This window comes from Heloderma suspectum, chromosome Z (genome assembly GCF_057233095.1).
Source record: "Heloderma suspectum isolate Gila_16-S chromosome Z, 16-S_ref, whole genome shotgun sequence".
NCBI lineage: Eukaryota > Metazoa > Chordata > Lepidosauria > Squamata > Helodermatidae > Heloderma > Heloderma suspectum.
In genome coordinates, this window is record NC_139476.1 from 10565264 (window position 1) to 10593107 (window position 27844).

At 47.6% G+C, this 27844-nt stretch overlaps 1 protein-coding gene across 2 annotated transcripts in view; it reads left to right on the forward strand.

Annotated features, from left to right (window-relative positions):
- Positions 1-27844, forward strand: part of CELF5 (CUGBP Elav-like family member 5) — a 96618-nt gene that overhangs the window by 24701 nt on the left and 44073 nt on the right. For both annotated transcript variants that reach the window (XM_084826093.1, XM_084826094.1), the window contains exon 2: positions 6901-6983. In XM_084826093.1, the coding sequence (XP_084682219.1) occupies positions 6901-6983 (83 nt within the window). The remainder of the gene's footprint in view (positions 1-6900; positions 6984-27844) is intronic.

The following is a 27844-nucleotide window of genomic DNA, read 5'->3' on the forward strand; positions in this document are numbered from 1 at the left end:
TAATGAATGTCTTAAATAAATAAATGAAATGTCTGAAATCCATGAAGCTCCAAGTAAAAGATGAGAATAAGAAGCTACAAGTCAGGTCTGCAACAAAATGTTGTAGCATATCCTCTCCCAATAGGAGTGCTAATTTCCAGCATGCCAGTCATGCTGTCTTCTAGGAGGCTGTTCCATTCCACAACCCCCATCAGTTTTCTTTTTTTTGTTTGTTTCCAACTGAAACTCAATGTTCAGTCCTCTCTGCTGTATTGGAGGAGGTTTCCCTCTTAGGGTGCAATCTTATGCAAGTTTAGACAGAAAAATGTCCTACAACTCCCAGCATTCCCAGCACAGCAAGCTGGGGGATGCTGGGAGTTGTAGGATTTTTTTTCTGTCTAAACCTGCATAGGATTGCACCTTTAGTTTATTTTCTAAAAAAAATTGTACTTCTGTAAGGCTCAGGGTTCCCTGAAGCAAGTATACCATTACCACCCTCTTGTTTCTCAATGGCTCCATTTCTGTCGGCATTGACCAACCAAGTTCAGTATTAGAAGGAGTGATGGAACTTTCAGGTGCTAATTCTAACTGGAGAAGTAAACTCTTCTTTTCAAGCATATATTATTTGCTGGGAGGGAGAAGGATGCAAAGCTATGAGTCAAAATTAAACATCTCTGTTTATCCGTAGTGTACTACAGCACTTGTCTATATGAGGATAGACTTTTCAAGAGAATCATGGAGTTTAGCAATATCCATATTTATTGCTTCTACATTTTAGGGATGTTAAGTTTCAGAGGTGTTTTTTTTTTTTTAAAGAGTTTCTCCTGTTTCTGCACAAAATGCTGAGATTTACATTATTCTTTGCATTCCCAGCTAATTTTAAAAAAAAAGTCTTTGTTTAGCACAATGTTTCACTATACAATTTATTTTTCCCCTATTTCCCCAACTGGCAAAGTCTTAAGATATACTCAGGACGCAGCAGCTTACAACTCTATTTCTACATGGCTGTAAGCTTTTATCCTATATACTAATCTCAAACTTGTCCTCAGAGGGCTGATCCTTACATAACCAAACTGGAACCCACGCACAAGAGTGGTGATCAGCATTTGTGCGGGAAACCCAAGGTTTGCAGGAATACACACTTTTTATAGGGAAAAAATACCCTAAAGGGGGTGTGGTGGGAGGATTAAAACCTCCTGAACAGCCCAAATGGGACTGAGCACAGCTCCGTGGTCACAGACGGCTCTTGTGCGGGGACAGACGAGTCTTTTATTGTGCAATCGCCCTGCCTCAAAGATGGAATTTTGCAAGGGATCCAGAAGACGTTCTATTTCCTTTGCAATCCTCCTGTGTTTTCCCACTGCTTTGCCTGTCTTTTTTTTTTTTACCACAAAAAAAATCGGTGAAAGGGGAAAGCTGGAATAGCTCCATTATGCCTTTTGCCTGGTAGCAATAGGAGCTGTCCGTCTGGAAGCACCCATGAAAAGGGGCATGGCTAGCTGGCTGGCTGGCACCCTGTAAAGGAACCCTCCACACTGCAAGATTTGTTGCAGGGTCTCATACTTCCTTAAGTTTTGCTTCAGCTGGGGATGGGGATGGGGTATTGTAGCTCCCCCGATTGGAGCTACAATAGGGGTCAAAAGTCGTGTAAAGCAGGGGAGGGCAGACTTTATGCTTACGGGATCTACTTTGTTTTTTTGCTAGACCCTTTAGATCCACCAGCTGGATCCAGGTGTAAAATAGCGGCCCAGGGGAGTGTGTGTATGTGTGTGTGTGTGTATGTGTGCGTGCTTAGAATGAAAGAGCGGGGTGCCTCTGAATGCTTGCTGAGCCCAGGAATTTGTCAGTTATGCGAACTGGAATTCTAAGTCTATTAGGGTAGCCAGGTGTCCTACTTTACAAAGTACAGCCCTCCATTTGAAGGACTGTCTAGTCCAAGTCTGCTGTAAAGATCAAGAACACTAAGAAGGAAGAGCAGAACAGGAGCCTTGGGAGTTGCCCCCAGGTAGCAGCACCTGGATAGCAGAATGAACAGGTATTTGGCTCACCGGGTCACAGTCTTCTCCACTTGGGTGAGACGTACTGCATTTCTATGTAAAATCATAGTCATGATCTCCACATTTGCATCTGGGCATATCAATTAGCATATGCAAATAATATGCAAATCTTCATCTTTTGGCGGGGGGGGGGATGCATTTCCTCATTATGTGGCTGGTTATCCCATGCCAAATCCAATTCCACCATGTTCTGCAGCCTCATTTGTGGTGCGGGGAGGAAGTGAGAAAGACCCTTTTTATTGCTAAACTATCCGAAGTAGAAAGTTTTTCCATTTTGCAAGTCAGCCAGAGATCTTCCTTCCTTCTGCCCATCCCTGGTGTAGAAGACCTGGATTACTCAGGGCAGAGAGAAGAAACCGCATTCCCTCTTCTGTAGTGCTCCTCTTAGGGAGCTGTGTGGTACAGCAGTTAGAGCATCACATGTGGGGCCAATTTGTCTGAAGACCTTCCTTATTATCTTACTTGTTTGCCCAATTTACCAGGACTTAAGCACAGCCTCGTTTAGAGATTTAGATTTGCCATCAAGCAGATCTGCTGGGGATTTGACTATTTTTTTATTGGGGGACCAGCCTCTCCTGTTTCTGAAAAGGTGGCCTGCTTTGCTTTTGGGGCAGCAATTTTAAGGGGAAAAGTTTGTGATAAGTCGAACTTGTGGAACGATCCTTTATTTCTTAGAATGCTAGGTTTTACTATTATTTTAACTGACCAAAGTATTTTACTCTTTTCTTTGTCTTTGACGTGTTCTGTTTTTGTAATGGCTTCTGCTATACAAAATAAACTGTATTTTGAGAGTGTCAGATTTAAGAGTGTCAGATGAGGCCCGGGGAGACCCGAGTTCAAATCCCACTCAGCCATGAAGTTTGCTGGTTGTCGTTGAAGATAAAATGTAGGGAAATTATGCATGCCAGTTTGAGGTCCTTGGAGGAAAAGGTGGGAAAGAAATGTAATCAATAATTAGAGGAAAAAATGAATGAATGTTTAGCAAAATAACAGCTGATTCTTTGGGTGGGCAGGCAGCCTGGGTTTGCAAATTGTTCATGGGCCTGGGAACTGATTTTGCTGTTTTGCAGGTCATGCTTCTTCATCTTTCCTAAAACCCTCCTCTCCCTGCCCCCCCACCCGCCCCGTGCCCTAAAACCTGCATTGTTGCTTTTTGTCTCTAGGATTTGGAGAAGGGTGTGTGTGTGAATGCAAGGCATGATCAGCAGATCCCCTTCACCCAGTTAAGGTGGGGTGTGCGAATCCAGAATCTCTTTGCCCTGCTTTTTTTATCTCCTTAGGGGAGTCCATGCTAAGTAATAATAGGAGGGCAGTGTTGGCTGGGAGGGGAGATCGTTCAGGGCTGGATTTAGGGGCAGGCAATGCCGGTGACCACAAGGATTATTAACTGGGAGCTGCAACAAAATTTTGCGGCATGGAGTGCTGCTGTTCAGGGTTCCAGCTGCTCCATTCCTCCCCCCTCAACTGGCACTCAATAATCCACACCTCTCTCCTCATTCAGCTACTTTTGGGGTTTACGTATTTTTTCCCCCCTAAAGATTTTTTTGTACTTGTACAAACCTCAGGGTTTCTTCCCAGTTCTGCTGATACCTCCTTCTTGTGCTGTTTTGGCTACATATGGATCAGCACTCACGCCTAAACATCAGAAAGAGAGGGAATCATGCTAATCATATTTAACATTGGTATAGCACTTTCAGGTGTTCAAAACGCTTCACATACAATGTCTAGTTATGATCCTTACAACAACCCTGTAAGGTGGGATGGTATTATCATCCCCCATATTGCAGATGCGGGGACTGAGGCTGAGAAGAGAGCAGCTTACGTTAAGGCCACTTAGGGGCAGAGGCAGGGTTTGAACTGGTGACTTTCTCATTCATAGTCATTCGCTTTAGCCACTGCACTACATCTGTGCACATAAAGATGGCACCATTAGACTGTGTGATGAGCGGTAACATTCGTTTATGCAATGGTGTAGTGGTACACGAGGGTCCTTGAAACCATGCCCCCAAGGGGACTCCAAAAATGCAGGCAGCTTTCTTGATCCATATCAACAAACCCATTCTAGCAGTTTTCATCTCCACCTGGAGCAGGTCTTTTATAAAGTGAATGGGTCTTAGTTGCCTATTCAAGACCAAGCCACCCCAAAATACTTTGCATCTGGACAGGGAAAATGTATTATTGCTGGGAAAATTTATTGTTACTGTGAGGTTTGCAGCTAAGCTGAGACAGAGCAGGGAAGTGTAAGTGGGGTAGGATGGCAAATGATATTAACGTCCTCGCGAATAAAAAAGTGCCGTCACTCCGTCCCTGTGAGCCCTGACTGTACTACACGACTGTGCTGAGTTATTTTTATTATTTGAGGGGAGATTTTTAACACTGCTGTCTGCTCAGCAAATGCTTAGCAGAGTGATTGTGATCAGGCCCAGGCATGCAAATTGATAGTCTTCTAGGATGAATTCCTGGAGGAGAAGGCCATCCATGGCTACTAGTCCTGATGGCTATGTGTTGCCTCCAATACCAGAGGCAGTGAGCCTATGTGCACCAGTTGCTGGGGAACATGGGTAGGAGGGTGCTCTTGTCCTCATGCCCTGCTTGTGGGTTTCCCGTGGGCAGCTGGTTGGCCACTGTGTGAACAGAATGCTGGACTAGATGGACCCTCGGTCTGATCCAGCAGGGCTCTTCATATGTTCTTATGACAGGGAGGAATCATGGATGCAATTTGTGCATCACCATTGTGACATGGGCTAGAAATGCAATCAAAGATGTTTAGAGATGCCAAAGGGAAATTTCTGGGAAAGAGTAGTCGGATTCTGTAATGCATTTAGTAATGTATTTCATTGCTTTCTGTTATTTGCATCCCCCCGCCCTTTTCCAAAGGCTAAAAATAAACATGGGAGTGAGGCATGCATTTCCCCTGCCCCTCCAACTCCCCATATGTTGCAAATGAAAACAAATAGTGCTTATAGTCAAAATGATCAACAGGTTGGTTTGATGTTCTCTTGCTCTTGGGGCATATTAATTAGAATTAAAAATTTAAACCAGAGTTCCGCAAGCATCTCTGTAGCACAAAGGTTAAGTGGATGGCCGTGCACAAGGAGCGTGAGTGAGCTCAAGCGTGAATCATAGAACTGAAGAGCTGGAAGGAATCTTTGAGGTCATCTAGTCCAATGCCATGTTCAATGCAGGATCTGCACTCTAGGAAGCAACTACAGCAGATTTCCCCAACTTGGTGCTCTCCAGATGTTTTGGACTTCAACTGCTATCAGCCTCAGCCAGCATGGCTCATGGTCTGGAATTCTGGGAATTGCAGTTTAAAACATCTGGAGCACACCAAGTTAGGGAAGGCTGAATACTGCTGATAGAGGATCACTAAGTCTGTGCTTATATACCTCCAGCAAAAGAGGAACTCAGCACCACCTCCCGAGGCCGTCTGTTCTGCTGTTTAGAACACCTTGCACCTAACATTTAGACAAAATCTCCAATTCCCTGCAATTTCCACCCACTGGCTGCAGTCTTGCCCTCCAGAGCCTGGTTCCTGCTTACAATTTTTCTGCTGTTGTTGTTGGTACATTGCAACTAGAGAAATACGGTTTTTGTTAAATCCATTCTGTCTGCGTTTCACAGATTTTCAGGCACCTTTTGTCCCATCATTGACAGAATCAGATTTTTTAAAAAGGAATGTGCAAGAATTTAGTTCCACTTGCGCTAATTTGCATTTGCACTAGAGTGCATTAGCGCAAGTGTACATTTGAGTACACTTAAATACCCCCGTAAAAAAATGGTCCACATGACTCAGAAAAAGCCAGTCTGCTGTGGAATCTGGTTTAGATTCACAGAAATCTGAATTCATTTGAATCCATTGTGAATTTCTCTGATATCCCTAATTCTAGCCCCCTTCACAGTTACTAGCTGGAACTGCTAAGGATGGAACTTCCATATTTAGCAACAGTCTACCTGATTATTAGATGGTGTGGTGGAGGAAACAACAAAGAATGTCTTTCCCTTCCTTTTCTTTGAAAAAAGTGATGGAAAACCAGCAGGTTTGTGTTATTGTTTCTTTTCCCTATCTCTTTTGGGCAGCTTTCTCTGACCTCGTGCTCTCGAGATGTGTTGGACTCCAACTCCCATCATCCCCAGTTGGCTTGGGATAACAGGAGTTGTAGAGCAACACATATTGACAGTGCTGGGTTTGGGAAGGCTGTTCTAGAAACTGGCCAAAAGGATGGACAAATTCATGGAGGATAAGCCTATCAATGGATACAAGCCAGGACGGCTATATGGAATCTCTCTATGGGTTCAGGAGCAGTCAACCACTGAATTGTCCACTCTGTACTTGGAGGTATCTGGCTGGCTGCTGGGGGAAAACAGATTCTGGACTTGGTGGACCTTTGGTCTGATCCAGCAGGGGTTCTTCTTATGGAGGGCTATCATGATAGCAAAATGGAACCTCCCTGCACAGGGGAAGTCTACAGCAGATTTCTAACTGCTGAGGACAAGGAAGATGGGAAGGCTGAGTTGCCTTTGTATTCTGCTCGAGCGCTTGCCTGGGGCATCTGGTTGGCTACTGTGGGAATCAGGATGCTGCTGTAGATGGGACTGATCCTGCAGGGCTTTTCGAATGTTCTTAAGCCCCTTCAACGTTCCTTCGCTTGTGTGTTTTATGGGACAGGTGAGGCAAAGGCTTCTTATAGTAATGCAAGAAAGCAAGGGGGGTTTCTTGGCAGGTTTGGGCATGTGAGTGAGTGTGGGCAGTGTAGTATACAAGAGGATGAGAGTCCTTAATACTGTTAGAGGAGGTGAAATGCCTTCTGCGCATGCATGCAGGCTTTTGTGGCTGATGTGGTGCATTCTGTCTCCATTTCAGGTTGCGCCTTCCTTACCTACTGTGCCCGAGATTCCGCCATCAAAGCTCAGATGGCGCTGCATGAACAGAAGACGCTTCCAGGGGTAAGTCTCGGCAGTTTTGAGACACGTTAGGTTGCTCCCTACCTTTCTGCTTGAGGGGGGCGTCTTCTGCTCACAGGAGGCGTCTTCCACTCAGGGGAGGGATGTTCCATACTTTGTTCCGAAGTACTGTGTGAGAAAGGGCAAAACAGCATCCTTGGACTATCTTCCCCAACGTGGTGCCCTCCAGAAATGTTGGACTACAATTCCCATCACCCCCAGCCAGTATGGCCATTGTAGTCCAAAGTAATTAGGTGTTCCTTGACCATATGCCTATCGATCTCAAGCTGCAATCCTGCTCCTTCAGCCTGTACTTCGCCTTTGTCAGGAGGGTCATAGACCCACTTTTGGGAGAGGACTGAGCCAAAGTAGGAATTGAGCACCTCTGCCTTTTGTTTGTCCTCTGTTATCATTTTGCCATCCTTATTTATTAGCTGAACCACCATTTCTTTCCTCTGTCTTTTACTATGCACGTAGCTGAAGAAAGCCTTTTTGCTGCTTTTAGCATCCCTCGCTAACCTCAACTTGTTCTCAGCTTTAGCCTTCCTGACACCATCCCTGCAATTCTGTGCTACCTGCCTGTATTCTTCCTTTGTTGCTTGGCCTTCTCTCCACTTCCTATATGTGTCCTTTTTTGTTTTCAGGTCATCCCTAAGCTTTTGTGAAGCCACATTGGCTTCTTCTGTTGTCTTCCACCTTTTCTTCTTGTTGGAATTGTTTGTAATTGTGCCTTGAGAATTTCCTTTTTTAAAAGCTCCTACTCATCTTGGACTCCTTTTCTCGTTAGAGTCGCTTGCCATGGGACCTTACTGATCATTGTTCTGAGTTTATTAAAATCAGCTTTCCTAAAATCCAGGGTATGCGTTTGACTACACTCGGCTTTTGCTTCCCTTAGAACCAAGAACTCAAGTGCAACATGGTCGCTTTCCCCCAGAGTTCCTGTAACTGCTACTTTATGGACTAAGTCATCCCTGTTGGTTAGGATCAAGTCAAGGATAGCTGATCCTCTAGTTCCTTCCTCTACTTTCTGTGGGAGGAAGTTATCTGCCACACAAGTCAGGAATTTCCTGGAGGGGCCATGTTTTGCAGAATTTGTCTCCCAACAAATATCGGGGAAATTGAAGTTCCCCATTACTACTACATCATGCTTCCTTGAAACATTGGCTATTTGCTTTTCAAAAGTTTCAACCTCCTTGGTTGGGTGGCCGGTAGTAGACTCCGACCACCAGGTTCCTTTTATTCTTTGCTCCATTTATTTTGATCCAGATGCTCTCGATGGGGCTACCAAGCTCCTCCTCCTGTATTTCTGTGCAGAGATATGTATTTTTCACATACAGTGCAACCCCATCTCCCTTTTTGTTCCTCCTGTTCTTTTTGAACAAGTTATATCCTTCAATTGCTGTATTCCAGTCATGAGAGTCATTCCACCAAGTCTCAGTTACACCTATCAAGTCATAATTTCTCTCCTGTATTAAGAGTTCAAGTTTGTTCTGTTTGTTTGCTGTACTCTGGGCATTAGTACATAGACATCGAAGACCGTGTGCTTCATAGTCTGGCTTTCTTCCTACATGTGTCTGAAGACTATTATTGGGCGCTATCAGAGCTGTTCTCTCCGTTGCAGTGCATGTGCCTACGTCCATTGTTACCCCCAACTTTACCTCTCCCTTCCCCGTAGCATTCAGTTTAAAGCCCTTCTGATGAAATGCTTCATGCTGTGGCCAAACACATTCTTCCCATCCTTTGTGAGGTGCAACCCGTTCCTAGCCAACAGCCCATCTTCCAGGAAGTATAGCCCGTGGTCCCAGAATCCAAATCTCTCTCGTCGGCACCACCTTCGTAGCCAGTCATTCACCTGGAGTATTTTTCTTTTCCTTTCTATCCCTCTTCTAACTACTGGAAGGATGGATGAGAAAACTATCTGGGTCCCAAAGTTCTTGAGTTTCCGTCCCAAAGCTTCAAAGTCTGATGTGATTCCGCAGTCCACATTCCTTGCTCACTGAGCATGCACAGTCCTGGTTTTGCCTCCCCCCGCAATTGTTTTTTTTCCCCCTAAAGAGTTTTTGTACAGGTTTCTAAAGTTTTTGTGTGCTTCTGTAAACCTTGAGGATCCCCCGAGCCTTCTTTTATCTCCATTCATGTGTGTGTGGATGGTGCCTTTTTTTTTTTTTGCCTACATAGGATCCATACTTGGAGAGTGAGTACAGCACTTTACTTCCACTCCTGTTTCTGTGAATCTACCCCATTCGCTCCAGTCCAGCAAGGTAGACCATGGGCTTTTCTTTAAAGAGGAATATATACAGCAAGGGTATCAAAGCAAGGGTGTCAAATATATACAGCAAGGGTATCAAACCTCAGGTCTGTGGGCTAAATCCAGTCTGCTTGAGGTCCTAGTCTGACCCTCCAGGGTTGCCCCTTCCCCCAACCACCAATTGTTTCCCAGTTTTTGTGCAGTTTTCTCAGCCATCCTAGGTTGAGATGCCTCTCCTAAGGCTTCCTCACTGGCAGTAAGAGCTTTAAACTAAAATATGTTGGTATTTTTGGCCACGCCCTTGTCTTTGGCCATGCCCCTTTTGCCTTTGGCTTCACCCACCACTGGAATGCCCCTGCCGAGAGTTCTTCCAAAATAGAATTTGGCCTTTGGGCTGAAATAAGTTCGACATCCCTGATATACAGTGAGCAACCCTGAAGTCGAGCAAGGGGGTTGACCAGTCCCTTTAACGAACTGTCAATGTGCACACCCCCTAAGAGTTTCCCCTTTACATTAAAAAAAAATCATAAAAACTCGACAACTGTAGGTATTACTTCCTACCACTAGGAATAAATGGAACTGAACAGTTCAGCTCCATAAATGTTCTGAGATTCTGACATCCAATGGGTCCCACTCTGGTTAAATTCTTGTCGGAAATTTGGATTTCCACATGGCAGGACAGAACAGCTTAAAAACAAACCAACAAACAAAAAACAATGGAAACATTGCAGCATTTCATGTCTGTTTCAATTGAACCATTACACCATTTCATGTCTGTTTCAATTGAACCATTACACCATTTCATGTCTGTTTCAATTTAATGCTATTTAATGTTTATGGAGGCTCTTGTCAGTGGGCCCCGCCTGAGGTGAGGGCGCTTGGCAGGTGCCCAACTATGCTTACCTTTGACGCTGGTCCTGCTGGCAATCTCCAGATGTGTTGGAGATGAGAGGGGAGAGCAGGGCCATTCCACTACCCCTGCTGACAGGCGTAACTTTTTTCCCTCATCCCTCCTTATTCCTTTTGTGCAAGCCTGTGGGAAGGGACTGTCTTCTTTTACTGATGATTTCTAAGCTGCTCTGGGAGACTTTTTGGCTGAGAAGCAGGATAAAAATAGTCTAAATAAATAAATTAAACTTCATCATCCTCAGCCAACATGGGCAATGTATGATGGGAGTTGTAGTCCCTACACATCTGGAACGCACCAGGTCAGAGAAGCCTGCTTTAGGGTAGTTGGGGATATCTCAGTTTCAAAATAATGTATGTGTGTATTTAAGATGCCCTGATGCCTGGACTACTGTAATGTGCTCTACATGGGGCTGCCTTTAAAGACAGTGCAGAAATTTCAATGAGTGCAAAACAAAACAAAACATGTGGCCACCCAGACATTGGTGGAGTCCAGGCAGTCGGAACATGAGACACCAATATTCTACCAGTTGTACGAAATGCCAGTGCATTTCGGACTCCAATTTAAAGTTAAATTACCTTCCAAGCTCTGCCTAAATTTTTTGGGCCACCTTCACATGTGTGAGCACGGCCCTGATCCTGCTTCATCATGGGAGTGCCTTACACATAAGCAACACGTGAAGAGGGCTATATTTGCAGAATGACGGATGATGTTTTCCTTTGCCTTTGAACCCAAAGAGAGAGCAAATGTGCCCTTTGCTTCTGAATCTGCCCGAGACAGGGTGATATGGAGGAGATCCAACAAGTGCAAAGGGACCTCCCGCAATGCGAAAAAGCGGGGCTGGACGCTTTCCGCCAGTGTGCAGATACAAGTATGCAAGAGTATTTCTGTTTCAATCTCTAAAATGTTGGAAATGGAAGGTCTTCTTGGAACACAGGGGCACACCAAATAGATCTTCCATTTGTTGCCATTTGCATTCCTGGCTTGGATGCTTCCTGAATTTTTGTTCTGTTGGGTGATCTTTTTTTATAGAATCATAGAATAGCAGGGTTGGAAGGGGCCTACAAGGCCATCGAGTCCAACCCCCTGCTCAGTGCAGGAATCCAAGTCAGAGCATCCCCGACAGATGGCTGTCCAGCCTCCTCTTGAAGGCCTCCAGGGTGGGAGACCCCACTGCCTCCCTAGGGAATTGGTTCCATTGTCGCATTGCTCCAACAGTCGGGAGGTTTCTCCTGATGTTCAGCCAGAATCTGGCTTCCTGTAGCTTGAGCCCATTATTCCGCGTCCTGCACTCTGGGATGATCGAGAAGAGATCCTGGCCTTCCTCTCTGGGACAACCTTTCAAAGACTTCAAGTACTTTTCTCTCCTCACTGCAGCTCTGTTCTGATGTCTTCAGGCTCTGCAATCTCAGGCTCTACATCTGAAGAATCATTCTGGCCTGGATATGGGTCAGGCATGAATCATGTGGAGTCACAGAATCATAGAACAGTAGGGTTGGAAGAGGCCTACAAGGCCATCGAGTCCAACCCCCTGCTCAATGAAGGAATCCAAGTCAGAGCATCCCTGACAGGTGGCTGTCCAGCCTCGTCTTGAATGCCTCCAGTGTGGGAGAGCCCACCACCTCCCCAGGTAATTGGTTCCATTGTTGTGTGGCTCTAACAGGAAGTTTCTCCTGATGTTCAGCCGTAATCTGGCTTCCTGTCACTTGAGCCCATTATTCCGTGTCCTGCACTCTGGGATGATCGAGAAGAGATCCTGGCCTTCCTCTCTGTGACAGCCTTTCAAGTACTTGAAGAGCGCTATCCTATCTCCCCTCAGTCTTCTCTTTTCAAGGCTAGACATGCCCAGTTCTTTCAGTCTCTCCTCATAGGGCTCTGTTTCCAGTCCCCTGATCATCTTTGTTGCCCTCCTCTGAACCCTCTCCAGCTTGTCTGCATCTTTCTTAAAGTGCAGTGCCCAAAACTGGACACAGTACTCCAGATGAAGCCTAACCAGTGCTGAGTAGAGGGGAACAGGATTTGGAAGCTATGCTTCTATTAATGTAGCCCAAAATAGCATTTGACTTTTTTGCAGTCACATCACATTGCTCATATGTGATCGACAACAATTCCAAGATCCTTCTCACTTGTAGTGTGGTTGAGCCACGTATCCCCCATCTTGTAAGTGTGCCTTTGATTTCTTTTTCCGAGGTGCAGAACTTGGCATTGATCCCTATTAAATGTCATTCTGTTGTTTTCTGCCCAGCGCTCCAGTCTATCAAGATCACTTTGAATTCTGTTTCTGTCTTCCAAGGTATTAGCTATCCCACCCAATTTTGTGTCATCTGCAGATCTGATCAGCATTCCCTGCACCTCCTCCTCCAAGACATTAATAAAAATGTTGAAGAGCGCTCGGCCCAGGACTGAGCCCTGCAGTAGCAGCCCTTCTACCTTCCAACCCTCTTCCTCTTCCTCCTTTCCAGCATTTTGCTTTTTCCAGGCCAATTTGGTGTTATTTGCAAGTTTGGGGAAAATGGAAAAAAGCATACAATGCATTGCTCTGAAATACTGAAGCACAGTCTGCATCCTAACCCCCCGCCCCACCCCCCAACCATCACCCCCCAACCCCTGGCCTCGAATTTCACTTAGTGAGAGATTTTAACTTTGCCCGCTTGTGATCAGGGCTGGCTGTTAATAATCCTCTTCAATGATTGCTTATTGAAAGCAGGAGCTGCTGAGAGATGGCATTGCTACTGCTCAGCTATAGATAAGTGCTACAGCAAAGTGTGATGATGGAGAATTACATGGTGGTGGAAGGGGGAAGAAGAGGTCTAGGGTGGCATATGAATCAACAAACTTGGTTTTTTGCTACCTATTCTGGGAGTATATCATCACTAGTTTACCTTTTTTAAATGATGGTACTGTGCATTGCTAGAGTTGTCACTGTTGTAATGCAACTGACCTTTTACTTCCATCATGAAAGTTGTGCTGATCATTAACATTCTGTTGCTGCCTCCTTCCTCCTCCTCAGTTGAAGGATTTACTTTAACATCACGGAGCTCAGCCAATGAGAAGGGAAAGGGATCTGAAACTGCAAGCAGGATTCACAACCTCATCCTCCAGAGTTTTAAAAGTTAAATCTCTGAGTGTGTGTATGTGTGTGTGGGGGGAATGCATCTTCTCTTGAGGGCTTGTGGATGTAAATGCATGCACATGAGTGCTGAAAGTTCCATGAAGCGCACAGCTGGCCATGAATGCTGGGCTGTTGTTTTTCTTTAATTAATTGCATTTTTATCCTGGCCTTTCCTTGTCCCCATTTTGTCTTCACAACAACCCTGCAAGGGAGACCAGTCTGAAACTATTACTGTGACTGTTCCAAAGGACACCCAGTGACCATCAGGGCTGACTGGGTGATTTGAACTCACAGAACTCACAGAATCGTAGAGTTGGAGGGAGGGGGACTTGAAGGCCATTTCGTCCAATCCCCTGCTTGAGTCAGGAAATTTAGCGCTAGGGCATGGGTCCCCAATGTGGAACCCGCGGACACCATAACACCCAAGGGCACCCCCAGTGGCACCCACAAAGCTCTTGAATCCCTTAAAAACTTTTTTTTAAAAAAATTGAAAAATAATAGGCCACCAGGTTCTCCTTCCTGTTCCTGATCTCTTCCTGCCCCTGTTCAGTGGGCAGGAAGAGAAAGCAAGGCAAATGGGTAGAGGCGAGAGAAAGAGAAGATAAAGGGGTGAATGGGAGAGAAAGAGCAAGGCCAGGGGCTAGGAATGGAGAGAAAGAAGGCTAAGGCTGGGGAAGGGAGAGAAATAGTGAGGAAAGGGGTTGGGTGGAGAGAAATAGCAAGGCTGGAAGCTGGGAGTGAAGAAGAACAGCAAGATAAAGGGGTGAGTGAGAGAGAAAGAGCAAGGCGAGGGGCTATGAAAGGAGAGAAAGAAGAAGGATAGGGGGAAGGGAGAGAAATAGTGAGGCTAGAGGCTGGGAGAGGAGAGGAATAGCAAGATAAAGGGGTGAGAGGGAGAGAAAGAGCAAGGCTGGTGGCTAAGAAGGGAGAGAAAGAGCAAGGCTGGGGGCTAAGAAGGGAGAGAAAGAAGAAGGCTAGGGAGAGGGAAGGGAGAGAAATTGGGAGGTTAGAGGCTGGGAGTGGAGAAAGAGAGAGCAAAGGGGCTAGGTGTGTGTGGATTGAAGAAGATTAGGCGGGCCAGGAAGCAACTCTTTCCATTTCCCTCCCCTTCGCAGTCCCTAGCCTCGCTATTTCTCTCCCCTCATCCCCAGACCTCTTGACTAGCCAGGCTCCCACAGCAGCCATTCTTTAACTAGGGACATCTTCCATGGGAGCCATTTTGTGGTGGTGCCCACAGCAGTTTCTCAAATTCCCAAATGTGCCCACGGGTCCAAAAAGGTTGGAGACCCATGAGCTGAGGCATCCTCACAGAGTCCTGCCCAGCCTCTGCTTGAAGGTCTCCAGCCAGCGAGAGCTCACCGCCCCTGTAGCTCATTGGCTCCATCCTCGAATTGCTCTTACATTGAAGGAGTTTCTCCTAACGATCAGCTGAAATCTACCCTCCTGCCACTTAAGCCAATTAGATCCAGTTCCACTGTGCTTTACGCTGGCAGCAGAGAACAGGTCTTTGCCCTTTTCTGTGTGACAACCCTTCGGGGATTGGAACAGGGCTATCATCTCCCACCATGCTATCATGCATGACTGGATAATTCAATTTTTCCTTAGAATATCTTTAATCAAAGGAACATGTGACTGTACAATATGGTGGAGGTCCTCACATCCTCACACTTCACCGATGGAGGGGAGGGTGCACGCGTCTTCCTCCAGCCCCTGAGAAGAACCCATAGGCTGGGTAGTGCTGGCTCCAGGTTTTGGAGGGTCCTTGGGCAAGACACCCCCACACTCCATGAGTCTACCTTCTTCCTGCCACCATCACTGGCTGCTGCTCCTCCTCCTCTTCCTCATCATTGCTCCCACTTGCATCCTTGGCAGGTGGAGAGCCAGGAGCAAGGAGGCCGCGGCATCTCTGCTCCTTCTTCTCACCACCTCCGTTGTCTGGGCCGGAGCGAGAGGCAGGTGAACATGCCGGTTGCAAGGGGGAAGAGGAGAAGCAGCTCCAGGGGGCTCTTGCCAGTGGGCCCCTGCTGGGGTGTGGGCCCTTGGCAGATGCCCGACCATGCCCACCCTTGACGCCAGCCCTGGGCTGGGTGTGGGTACAAGCCGATTTTCAGACATTGGCCAGGAACACGGTGCCGGGGTCTCCATCAAGCTAGGAAAGCTGATGGGGAGCGAGCACCCCATCCACCGCTTAATTACAGTCATTTGGTGGCGAAGTGGGTCTCTGCTAATTGAATGTTCTTTTGTTGTCAAGGAATGGGAGGCTGGTGGCTGGGCGCTCCAGCGCTTCGGCAGTACCGAGATGGCCTTTCTCCACCCTGGCCTCGGCGGCGTGTAGGCCTTAATTAACTCCACGGTCCCCATGGCAACGCCGCACAGCGCCGCTCCCTTTTCTGCTGAGCCGGAGCTGCTGTAGCTGCTCTTTTGGAACTCTGCAAACCGACAGGATGTTGGAAAGGCAGGGCAGGGCAGGGGACACACACGACCCTCACTCGATCGAACAGTGCAGGCCGTGTGTGTTCGCAACCGTGGCTTCGGACCACAGACGACGACAGGTCTGCCCCGTGCCAGCTCCAGGTTTCGGAGGGCCCTTGGCCAAGACACACTCCATGGTCCCCCTCCTGCAGTGAGTCCATGTTCTCACTGCCATTTTCACCAGCTGCTTTCCCTTCTCCTCCTCCCCTTCCTCATCACGGCTCCCGTTCACTCGCATGGCACGCAGAGAGCCAGGGAGCAAGCAGGCCCTGGCATCTCCTGCTCCTCGCCACCACCGTTGTCTGGGCAGGAGCGAGAGAGGCAGGAGAGCAAGCCGGTTGCACTGGTGAAGAGGAGGAGCAACCCTAGTCAGTGGGCCCCTGCTGGGGTGTGGGCATTCGGCAGGGGCCCCATCATGCCTGCCCTTGGCGTCGGCCTCTTGGCTTGCACTCAGATCCAACCTTGTTGGGGTAGAGGCGGTGACTGCTTTTTGCAGTGTAGCCTGCATGCATGTCCTGTCATAGCTTGTTCACTAAGGCAGCACAGCGGGGCGATGCCAGCAATTTTATAGCTATTGTGCGTATGTATTTGCTGCCACAGGTCTGGCTGGTTCACGAAGGGAGCACCGGAGGAATTGGTGGCGTGCCGCAGGTGCAGCGTGCAGGCTTGTGGTGTCCTAACAGTGACTTCTGTACTGAAGCACATATTTTTGTCGTGATATATGTGCACATGGGCTTATGTGCTAAGGCAGTACATGGGCTGGGGACTATGCTTTGTAATGTCATGACTGGATAGGCTGTGCCCAGCAACCCCTAGGCCTGGCACCGCACGTGGTTATAGGCTTGTAGAGTTTGAAGGAAGCTTGGAGGTTATCTAGTCCACCCCTGGGCTCAATGCAGAATCATAGAATAGTAGGGTTGGAAGGGGCTTACAAGGCCATTGAGTCCAACCCTCTGCTCAGTGCAGGAGTCCAAGTCAGAGCATCCCTGACAGGTGGCTGTCCAGCCTCGTCTTGAATGCCTCCAGTGTGGGAAAACCCACCGCCTCCCTAGGGAATCGGTTCCATTGTCGTATTGCTCTAACAGTCAGGAAGTTGTAGAATGCAACTACAGCATCCCTGAGAGATGGCTGTCCAACCTCTGCTTAAATACCTCCAGCAAAGAAGAGCCCTCCTCCCAGGACGGACTATTCTTCCATCAAAAGCTCTTATTGTCAGGATGGTTCTCCTAAAGTTTATCCAAAATCCACCTCCCTGCAACTTCCAATCATTCTAGTCCTTCCCTCTGGAGCAACAGGGAACAACTCTGTTTCAACTTCTGCCTGATAGCTGTTTGAATATTTGAAGGCTGCTGTCATGTCTCCCTTTACTCTCTTCCCCAGGCTAAACATACCCAGCTTTTTAAACCATTCCTCATAGAGCTTGGCTTCCTGGTCCCTCTCCTCTGGTTACACTTAGTCAATGTCTGTAAATCCAGCCCTTCTTGCTTGTTCTCAACAGGGGATTTGAGCTGGTGCATATCTCAGTATGGTCCTTCCCAAAGTTTTGTCTTCATTCATTCATTACATTTATATCCCACCTTTCCCTCCAAGGAGCTCAAAGTGGTGTACAAGGTTATCTCTCCCCACCTCCACACACACACTTTTTATCCCTACAACAGCCCTGAGGGGCAGGTGAAATTCAAGGCACCTTTCACTCTTATATCCCAAAGGGGTAAAAATTATTCACAGCCAGAGAAACCCTGCATGAGTCGCTTTTTGGAGTGTGCCTCTGTATCGGAAGGAGGCCACCCCGGAGTGATGACTCATGCAGATGTGCAGTGGGAAGCCTCTTCAAGACAGATGTTTCTGTCATGTCTCTGCCTTGGCAGCAGTTGCTTGAGCCAGTTGCACCTGATGAGGAGACATGGCAAAATTACCTTCACCTGCAGAGGCAGATTGGATGGAGACAAACACAACAGGGTGTCACACGCAGAGTCACAGTGGAGAGCCTCTTCCGAGGGCAAGCATTTCTGCTGTGTCTGTGTGTCAGGAGTGATTTGTGTGATCCAACCTCACCTGAGGAAGAGATGTGGAAGAATTATCTTCCTTCAGGAAAGAAAGGAGGCAAGGCCAAATTAGTAGGTCGTACAGAGACACTGTGGGCACCTTCCTCTGTGGACTGAACCTTTAAAATGAATTGATTGATTTCTTGGGCACATGGGCAGCTCTCTCATGGCACACTATTGGAGAATTACTGGCTCAGATCTCTCAGTCACTACGCTGCACTAGCTCTCTACCGTGACTCTTCTTTACTCTTTCTGGAATGATTAAAGAGAGGCCAGCTGGAGGGAGTGGGGGCTGTTTGGCCCAACTGGCATCTCGACTCCAGCAGCCCTGGGGTAGGAAATAATAAAGGCAATGAGGAAGGACGTCTGAGGCCAGAAAGGCCTGAAACACGTCCTGCCTGAGAAACCCCTTTGCACCAGGTGTCCACCAAAGAGTCGCTTTGGTATGGAGATCCTGTAATTGCTCTGATGGGTTGAGACTCCCTGCCCCCTGCCCACTCCCCCTCTGGGTGATGTTAATGTGGCGTAATGGCCTCTGTCATCATGGAAGGGGTCCTTCTTGAGTGTCAGTGGTGATGATGAAGCTGCTTGGGTACTGTGGCGGTCGACAAGCAGAGAGGACGCACTGGCCCGCATGTCAATGGCGAAGTGAAACACAGTGGCGTACTGAAGGCCGGTGACACAGCTTAGCTTGTGATTGTCACCACCCCCTTGCTCCTCTCTGCTGATGACTCCCCTGGGCAATACTGCCATTGCCTGACGCTGATCTCCTGGTGATATGAGGGCAGCCAGCACGTGTCGTCAACGTGCTGCTAAATTATGCAGGATTGCCCCCTCTTTCCAAGCCTGATGCCAGGGACTGGCATGGCTGGGCACCTGCTGAGGCCCATGCCCCAGTAGGCCATCTGCTACAGACTCCCGGAGTCCCCCGGCCATGCTCCTTCTTGCTGTCGCTACCTATTCACCTTGCACTTTCCCTCCTGCACTGACGTGGTTTGGGCCCAGAGAGAGAAGGCGAGCAAATAGATAGTGGTGACAGTGGCAAGGAGTGGGATCCTCTGAGGGCAACTTGCAAAAGCCCTCCTCCCCACAATCTGGACCCAACTTTGTCTCTTTCTCTAGGTTTTTGTTACAGCTGAAAAAATTTGATGTCCCCAAATTCGCTCCCCAGAATAATCTTCAGATCTTTTCCCAAATACTCAGGGTTTGTTTGGTTTTTTGGCCAAAATGTGGGAGAGGGCTATCGCCTTCCTGTCCTTTCAGCTTTCTTTTAAAAAAGGAAACAAAACAGAACCATGAAGAAGAAGCGTGGAATGCGCTAGGTACATGAGCAAGACAATGAATGCGTAAGTGGGATAGGGAACAGGAAGACGTAAATCTCTCTCTCTCTCTCTCTCTCTCTCTCTCTGTGTGTGTGTGTGTGTGTGTATACTGTATATTGTTATATAAAACAAATTTAAAAAATATTGTTGGGGAACACAGGATGTTTCAGAGTAGGGGAGGGCGCAATGTAGTTTTAGTCTTATAGTTGACATGTGCATGAGTGTTAACAGCAAACTCTTTACGCATGCTCAAAATGGCAAAACCCACAATGAAAAATGAAACCCCTCACTTAGGATTCACTCATCCCTCTTGGACATGCATTTAGCACCCAGATCATCCCCACAGGCAGTGTTACACAATGCGGGCCCAAGACATTTTGCTGCCTGGACTGGAGTGTGCAACCACAAATCTAGAGCCAACACTTTGAAAAAAGAGTTGGTTGCATCATTCAGACGCTACTTCCTGCCTTCATCCACCCCCCGCCCCAACATGGTGCTGGCCCTGAAGCAGGGCATGAAGGCCCTGTTGTTTATCCTGAGCATCTCATAGAGGTATCCAGCTCCTGTACATGGAGGCTCCCATAAGACTCTGTGACTTGAATTTGCCTAAATCCATCATGCTGCAAGTTCTACAACAGCTGTCCTCAAGGCCAGAATTACCTCCACACAGTGCACACCATGATTTATCAAATGAAATGCTTCTGCTCCAGTATTGATTGTTGGATAGATAATAAAGAAAGGCCTCTGAGTAAGTGAAGAGCGCCTCTTCTTGAAGCAGTCACATGAGTACAGTAATAAAGGAAGTAAGTTTCACATGGCTGACTTCAGCAGGCCACATAGGCAGTGGTTCAACTAGGTAATTTTAGACCCTATCCTTAATGGTATTATTGGGGGGCAGGAGGGGAGGGTGTTAGATAGCCATATGTATTATTTCAGTTGTGAAGCACTCAACTAAATTTCTCTTCTTCACACACATCCCTGCCATTCCCTGCTTTATAATTGCGTCTACATTTCTGATATTTTAGGGGGCAGGGGAGACAAACTGTTTGCTAACCCTAATAAAAAGAAAGAAAGAAAGAAAGAAAGAAAGAAAGAGACAGACAGACTCTGGGCATATGCAGTTTCACATTTTAAATTCACTTAAATCAAAACACCATCATAACTACAGGAATAAAACGGAGTTTGCTCCTGTTGTAAAATCCACTGACTTGGGAATAAACACTGTTTGTTGCAGCTATGCTCAGTGGAAACAGGGAATTCTGAGCTGGGTAGAAGATGACAGCAGTGTCCCTCCTAAGAAAAAAGTGTCAGTGTGGTAGCCCGGTGAGCCCTTTATCCACTGCTCTACTGGATAGGACCCGATCTTTTCTTACGTAGTTTCATTACTGGCTTCAGGTAAGAAAAAGAAGCTAAACCTCTCTCTCTGAATCTCTTGAAGAACTTAATTTGATATATGGCTTGTGTAGCTTGCATGAATCACCTAGGGAGGAGAAAAGGGCATGGCAGAAAGAGAGAGAGAGAGAAAAAGATGGCTCCACCCACCATTCTGACTTTTCTTCTGGGTCAATGTGCAATCGTAGTAAAAAAATTTCCTACCCCTAATCTAGGCAGAGCAGGAGGCATGCTCCCCTGCAATCTGGGGTGTGGCCTGCCCTCTGATGTCAAATGAGTGGGGCCAGACTCTTGACATCATTTGGCTCCCAGCAGCCAGGTCAGGAGACTCATCCACCCAACACGGCTACAGGCTTCCACTGCCCTGCACCTTCTCCCACAGAGGAGAGGATGAAGAACAGGTGAAGCTTCTGCCCCCCAGTTCCCTTGTTATCTTCAATCTGGGATCGGAGATAACAAGGGAATTCCTCTGCCTGCCTTCCCAGGAAGCCCCCGGTAGCCTCCAGGTCAGGAGGTGCAGTTTGGGGAGAGGCCAGCCCAGAGAGGAGCCCAAGCACAACCTGCCGAAGCTGGATTAGTCCCGCGGGCCAGAGTTTATCCTCCTCTGAGGCAGAGGATTCCAGAGGGCACCAAATATCCTACCTTCTTTTAAAGGGACTCAGCAGTATGGATGGTCAGACTGTATAAAATCCATTCCATCTGCGTTTCACGGGTTGTCAAGCACCTTTCGTTCTGTCCTCCGCTCATCAATGGAATCAGGCTTTTTTTAGTGTTTACAAATTTGCGCACATTCAAAAATGCACAAATCCCCCCAAATGCGCATTTTCACTCTTTAGCCTGTGGGGGAAATGCACCTTTTCAGATGCTTTTTGTTTTGGTTTATTGCATATTTTTCTATTACTCAATTTGCATGAAATCCCAGGAAGTTAGAAAAATTCCTAGTGGCCTGTCTGTGACCACAATTGAATAAAAGTAAAGTTTAAAATTAGAAAAATGGTCTGCAAGTCTAGGGAATCCGTGCGACTCGGGAAAAGCCAATCCACTGAAGAATGCATGGGTGGGATTCATAAAAAATGCGAACTCCTTTGATTCTGTTGCGGATTTCTCCGACATCCCTACTCAGCAGTAATCTCTTATAAATCAGCTTCCCAAATTCTGAAGCTGGTCCAATTTTGTGTGTGTGAGTGAGGGGGTGGGGGAGGCAAATTAAGCAACGAGAGAGAAATGCTTTGATTTCAAGATGGCGGTACACAGCATCTACCACATGCAGCTAACCCAATATCGGGGGCATAAGCTTGAGTGCTGGCGAAGTCCGGCCCTCAACGGTCCCCTGAGCCAGGCAGGGGAGCTGTCAGCCAGAGCCAGAAGGCCTAGTGCTGAGCGGGAGTGGAGCTGTCCAGAAGGTAACCAGACCTGGAGCAAGTCTGCGGAAGGTGTTGAATCAGCAGCTGCCAGACAGCTGCTCTGAGTTTAGGCCAAGCGTGGGGAACCTCTAACTTCTTTAATCACTGACCATTGACCATGCTGGCTGGGGCTGATAGGGGTTAGAGTCCAACTTTATCTGGGTGGTGGCACAGGTGCCCCACCCCTGGTTTAAGCACTCAGCATGGCTGCTCCCACCCTTCCTGGAGCACTAATGGACCGTACTTATGTCTTGCTTCTTCATCCCAAGGAGGGCTCTGACATGGGACTTCTTGTGCCACCGAGCAACTGTGGGTTCTCGGGACTGACTTCAGTGCGCGCTCACTGTTGTCGTTGTTCTTGAGCACCCAGTTGGTGACTGGGGGAGGTCCAGAGTCAGGTGTGTGTGAGTCCATTTGGGGAACATCAGGTCCCCCAATTCTGCAGGTTCCCTGAGTGGGGTATTGTGGGTTCCCTGTTTCCACCTAGCCTGGTTCATGGTTTGGCCTTTCCTCTCTGAGGGGCAGGGAAGTGTAAGTAGCCAGTAGTGGGGGGTGGGGGGAGAACCTCAGGCCCAGAGTCCCAATCTGGTGTTCTTGGGGTTCCGACCCAGCCCTCCAGGATTCCCCAGATGGCCACGCCTACTTCCCCTGCCCCCCTGCCTCCCCCCACTGATCTTTTGGTGGTTTCCCAGCTTTGTGGCAGTTTCTTCCCCATTCTAAAAGGCTGAAATGCCTCTCCTAAGGCCTAAGTACTGGCAGTGAGAGCTGGAAGCTAAAATATGCTCATATTTTTCATATTTTTGGTCCTGACCCTTTTGTCTTTGGACCCAACCCTTTTTCCTTTAGTCCCATCCAGGACTGGAATGCAGCCCCCAGCACTTTCTCTGTAATGAAATTCATCCCTCTGGCTAAAAGAGGTTCAACACCCCTACAGTAGGGAAACAGCCTGGAAGTACAGAGGGGTGCTCTCTCTCTCTCTCTCTCTCTCCCTCTCTCTCGGAGTGCACAAAGGGGTGCACTCTATCTCTATCTATCTATCTATCTATCTAGGGGTGCACAGAGGGGTGCAGTCTATCCATCTATCTATCTGGGGTGCACTCTATCTAGAGGTGCACAGAGGGGTGCCATCCATCCATCCATCCATCCATCCATCCATCCATCTCCTATCTATATCTATCAATCCATCCATCCAACCTGTCCACCCATTTATTCATTCATGTCTGTATTTATAGGATGTCTTTCTGGGCCACAGAATCTTACAACAATCTGTAACAATGGATATTATTGACTGATTTCATTTTTATACTGCCCAGTAGCCAAAGCTCTCTGGGCAGTTCACAAAATTAAACACACAAAAATACAACAGAAAATACAATATAAAATATAATAGCTGTTTGAAATTGACAAACACATCTAAAAATATTATTGCAGCAGCAGATAAATAAACAATATGAGTAGAGCAAAGCAATATAAAAATATATGAAAACAGACAGCAAAAATAACACATTGTTAAAAACAAAACATAATAACTAGCATCAGCAGTGAAAAGCAGTTGGAAATAACTTCATAGTCTGTTTAACAGACACAGTTGTAGGAGTCATATGTACCTATCTGAGGAGGGAATTCCAAAGGCATGGATGGGGCCAACACTGAAAAGGCCCTATCTCTACCGGCCACCAATCTCACACTTCTTGGTGGCGGGCCCGTGAGCAGGGCCTCAGAGGCTGATATTAGGGCCTGGGCAGCTTTGTACAGGTGCAGCGGTCCCTCAAATAACTTTCTCCCAAATGGTTTAGGGCTTTAAAGGTAACCACCAGCACTTTAAATTGGGCCTGGAAATGAATTGGCAACTCCCTGCCAATGGCAAGGAGTGGCACAGGATTGGCTTTTCCGGGTTAAATGATGACTAGGAGGCTTCTGGGTATCCATATCTTGGCTTGAACTGCCTCCAAAGAGAGAGGGGCAGGGAGTCTGACTGACAGGACTTGATGTATCTCCATGCTTCTGCACTGCTCTGCAACATGGCCACTGGTTGGGCCCTATAATTCTTAGTGGCAAGGAGCAAAACCTAAGGTGTCAGGGGAGAGGCTTTGAAGATGTGGCCACTGCTAGCCATGTGGACAACCTCATGCTTACAGAATTGTCTTTAGATAGCCTCTTACTACAATGAACAGAGAAGTTAATTCTTAATGCTCATTTAAATAATTTATGGTCAGAGCTGGTGTCGCTTCATAAATCATTAGCAACAACCCTCTGGATTTGTGGCAGATGGGTAAGGGGGTTTCTGGGCTTGTGGTTGTTTGATGCTCTGGGGTTGTGTGATGTCACAGGAAATTGTGCTTTTGGGTCTCCTTTGGTGGATTCAGCTAGCTTGCTTTGTCAGATTAATGCAGGGGTGCAGAATGTCAGGCCCGGGGGGCAGATCTGGCCCTCCTAGACTCCCTATCTGGCTTTCTGGTGTTCCCTGACCCCTGGTTTGGTGCTTTCTTGGCTTTTGTGCAGTATTTCCCCAATCTAAAAAGGTCAAATGCCTCTCCTAAGGCTTCGTTACCAGCAGGAAGACCTTTAAGCTGGTACTTTTAGTATTTTGCCTCCACTTCTCTCACCCCTGAGAGCGTCTCCAAAATGGAATTTGGCCTCTTCCACATGACTCATGAGAGCCCCATAGGTCTTTGTAGGGGGCTGTGGCAGGGCCCCAAGCTTTACATCTGCCCATGAAGCCAGAAGCACTCTGCCTGGCCCTGACCAGACCATGACATAGCACAACTCAGAGGGGGCTTCTGGGAAAAAAATGGCAGCGCACCCTGCCAGGAGGGCAGCTGTCACAAGGCGGGGTGGTAGCAAAAAAGGCTACGTGGGGTGGGGTGGGGTGACGTGGCAGCATTTTGGTTCCATTTTGACTTTCCACCCACCCAGTTTCAGCCAAACGTTCTCTTGAGCAGCGTTTTGGTCCAACCCTATCCAAAATGTGGGCACGTGGGCAGAGCTTGGAGCCACTTTGGTGGCAGAACCACATTGGGTGGCCTTTGAAAACCCCAACCAGACAAAACGGCATCGCTTTTCTGTCAAGCACGGCCTAAAAGCAAAATTAACAATTAATTTAATGGCCAGGCTGATCCGCCCCCCTGCCGCCGCCCCACCGATTGGTTGGCGCACCTGCTCCCAGCCCCATCACCACACATACACAAATATTAAATAGCTTCTCCTCCCGCCGCTGCCTTCTCCAAAATAGAGGAAAAGCCCCCCTCTAGAAGAGCCAGTTGCCAGAGCAACCACAAATGTCAGGTTCCATGTGGCGCACAGCCGTTGCCATGGTGACGGTTCCTTTTATTTATTTTATTATTTTTTCCCACCCAAGTGGAGTGACAGGCCTTGTGGGAGAGGAGACAGTGGGGAGGGGGAGATGAGTGGGGCTCAATTGGGTTTTAGGGAAAAAGGAAGTGGTGAGGAAAGTCAGAATGGTTGCATTGCAACTGTCCCTGTTTAGTGGGGATGATCTCTATCTGCTGTTGCTGCCTGGCAAAATTGCTCTCCTCTTTATTTGTTTTGCTTTGTTGTCTTCTGGGGAGATGTCTTTTCAGACATTTATGTTTGTTTATTTATTTGAAAAAGTTCTATGCCGCTCCTTCTTTGCCAAGGCTAATGCCAGGGAGGTGTATATAACATTATAAAAAGCAAATTAATGTATCAGTAAAATTCAGCAGAAACCTGCAAGCGAACAGAAAACCCTCAATGAATCTAAAATCTGTCAGGTGGAATGAAACTGACCAGTTTCAAATCTCAAGGCTTCAGAAATTGTCCTCAAAACATCTGGGCAAACAGGAACATTTTCCATTTGCCGCTGGGACAAGAAAGTCGGGGTGCCGCCATGGAGATTCTGTGGGTGTAACCAGAGGTGTAGTGGAGAATTTAAATCTCTAAAAGAGCTGCACCCCCCCCCCCCGGCAAATTTTGACTTGCGAGTGCTTGGACCTCAGTGCAGACACGCATGAGAGCTAAAATGCAGCTGCATGGCTTCCTTTCCAGTCCTTCGCACTGACACCCGTCCAGAGATAAGGCAGATACTTATCCGAGCAGCTATTCTGTAATAGGCGCAACCAGATCGAAAGTGAGATTAAACGGTCTTAAAGTGGTGTTTGGTTTTTTTGGCAGTTTTTGTGTCAGACGCCAGTGCATGAATGCTGCTTACAGGAGAGAGACGTTTTCAGAAATGTGCAATCGGAGTCAGAGGTTACCATCCTTTGCCAGGTGCTGAGGGTCTAACACTGAGGTCACCACATGGTGCCATGGGCATGAAAGTACCCATTGGCCTCTCTCTTGGTGCCTACCAGGCTCCCTCCTCCTCTGGATTTTTATTTTTTTTTCTCAATTATTAAAAACTGGGAGGCTGCCATACTGCAAAGCAAAGTGCCACCCTCCAGCCCTATCTTGATTTGGGTTCAAAAGAGCAGTTTTGTATTTCGAACTCAGACTCCACCTCTGCCTTGATCTTCAGTTGCTTTCCTTGTACTCTCACCAGTTTGCCATCTGGGAAATGAGTGTTTTGTGACTGGCCATGTCTACCACGGCAACCATTTTATGAATGAGCAACCCCCCCCATAGCAGCCATTTTATGAGAGCACTCATGGCTTTCTCTCAAAATTCCAAATGTGCCCACTGATCCAAAATGTTTGGGGACCCCATAATGCCTTAGAAGGGCCAACCAGAACTCTTTGCATCTTCAGCAATGCTGTTGCTCAGCATTTCTTGGGCAGATGAACATACATACTTACCACTCTTTCCCGCTCTCCCTCTGGGTGACAGTGAGAATCGGGGCAGTGTGCACAGCCCCCCCCCCCCGCCCAAAATCTGGAGCCAGAAGTCTGTAATAGTGAGATGGAGCCTCAAATGTGAGAGTCTTCCTTCCTTCCTTCCTTCCTTGCTTGCTTGCTTCCTTGCTTCCTTTCATTTTTAAACCACCCCATAACTGAAGTTCTCTGAATGGTGGATAAATCAAAAACAAAAATACAAAGTAACAATAAAAACAATTTATAATGAAGCAAGTCAGGTTAAAAACAAAAACAAACAAAAAAACAGGAGAAAAACAAGCTGCACGATGTGATAAAACCAAAAATGAAAACAGCAACTGGGCTAAAATAATGCGAAGATGCAAAAGCACTAAAACCATTTCCTAAAAATGCCTGAGAAAATAAAAAAAAGGTCTTCACCTGGTACTGGAAAGAATATAATGTAGGGGTCAGATGAGCCTTTTTGGGGACGGTATACCACAGATGAGGAACCACCACTGAAAACGTTCTCTCCTTAGTAGCCATCTGTGTCACCTCATAGAATCATAGAATCACAGGGTTGGGAGGGGCCTACAAGACCATCGAGTCCAACCCCCTGCTCAGTGCAGGAAGCCTGATTCCCAGGCGGTCTCCCATCCAAGCACTAACCAGGGCTGACCCTGCTTAGCTGCCGAGATCGTTTGGCAGGTCATCCAGGGGAGGGCCTCCGATGATGTCCGTAGGGTCCAGCCGTGCTGGCTCCAGGTTTTTGAGGGCCCCATGGGCAAGACCCCTTCCCTCGGTGAGTCTCCCTTCTCGCCACCATTGTCACCAGCTTCTTTTGCTCGTCCTCCCCTTTCTCATCATGGCTCCCACTTGCTTGCTTGGCAGGCGGAGAGACAGGGAGCAACCAGGCCCTGGCATCTCCTGCTCCTCCTTCTCACCACCTCCGTCGTCTTGGCCAGAGCAAGAGGCAGGTGAACGCGCAGGTTGCAAGGGCGAAGGGGGGGAGACACTCCAGGGGCCTCTGGTCAGTGGGCCCCTGCTGGGGGGATGGGCCCTTGGCAGGTGCCCGACCATACCTACCCTTGACACCGGGGGTCCAGGTAGATAAAGATGGGAGGAGATGCCACAGGGTTAAACAGGAGTGTTCCAAGTGCCCAAGAATGGGTTGGGACTGTAGGTCTGTGGGGGAAC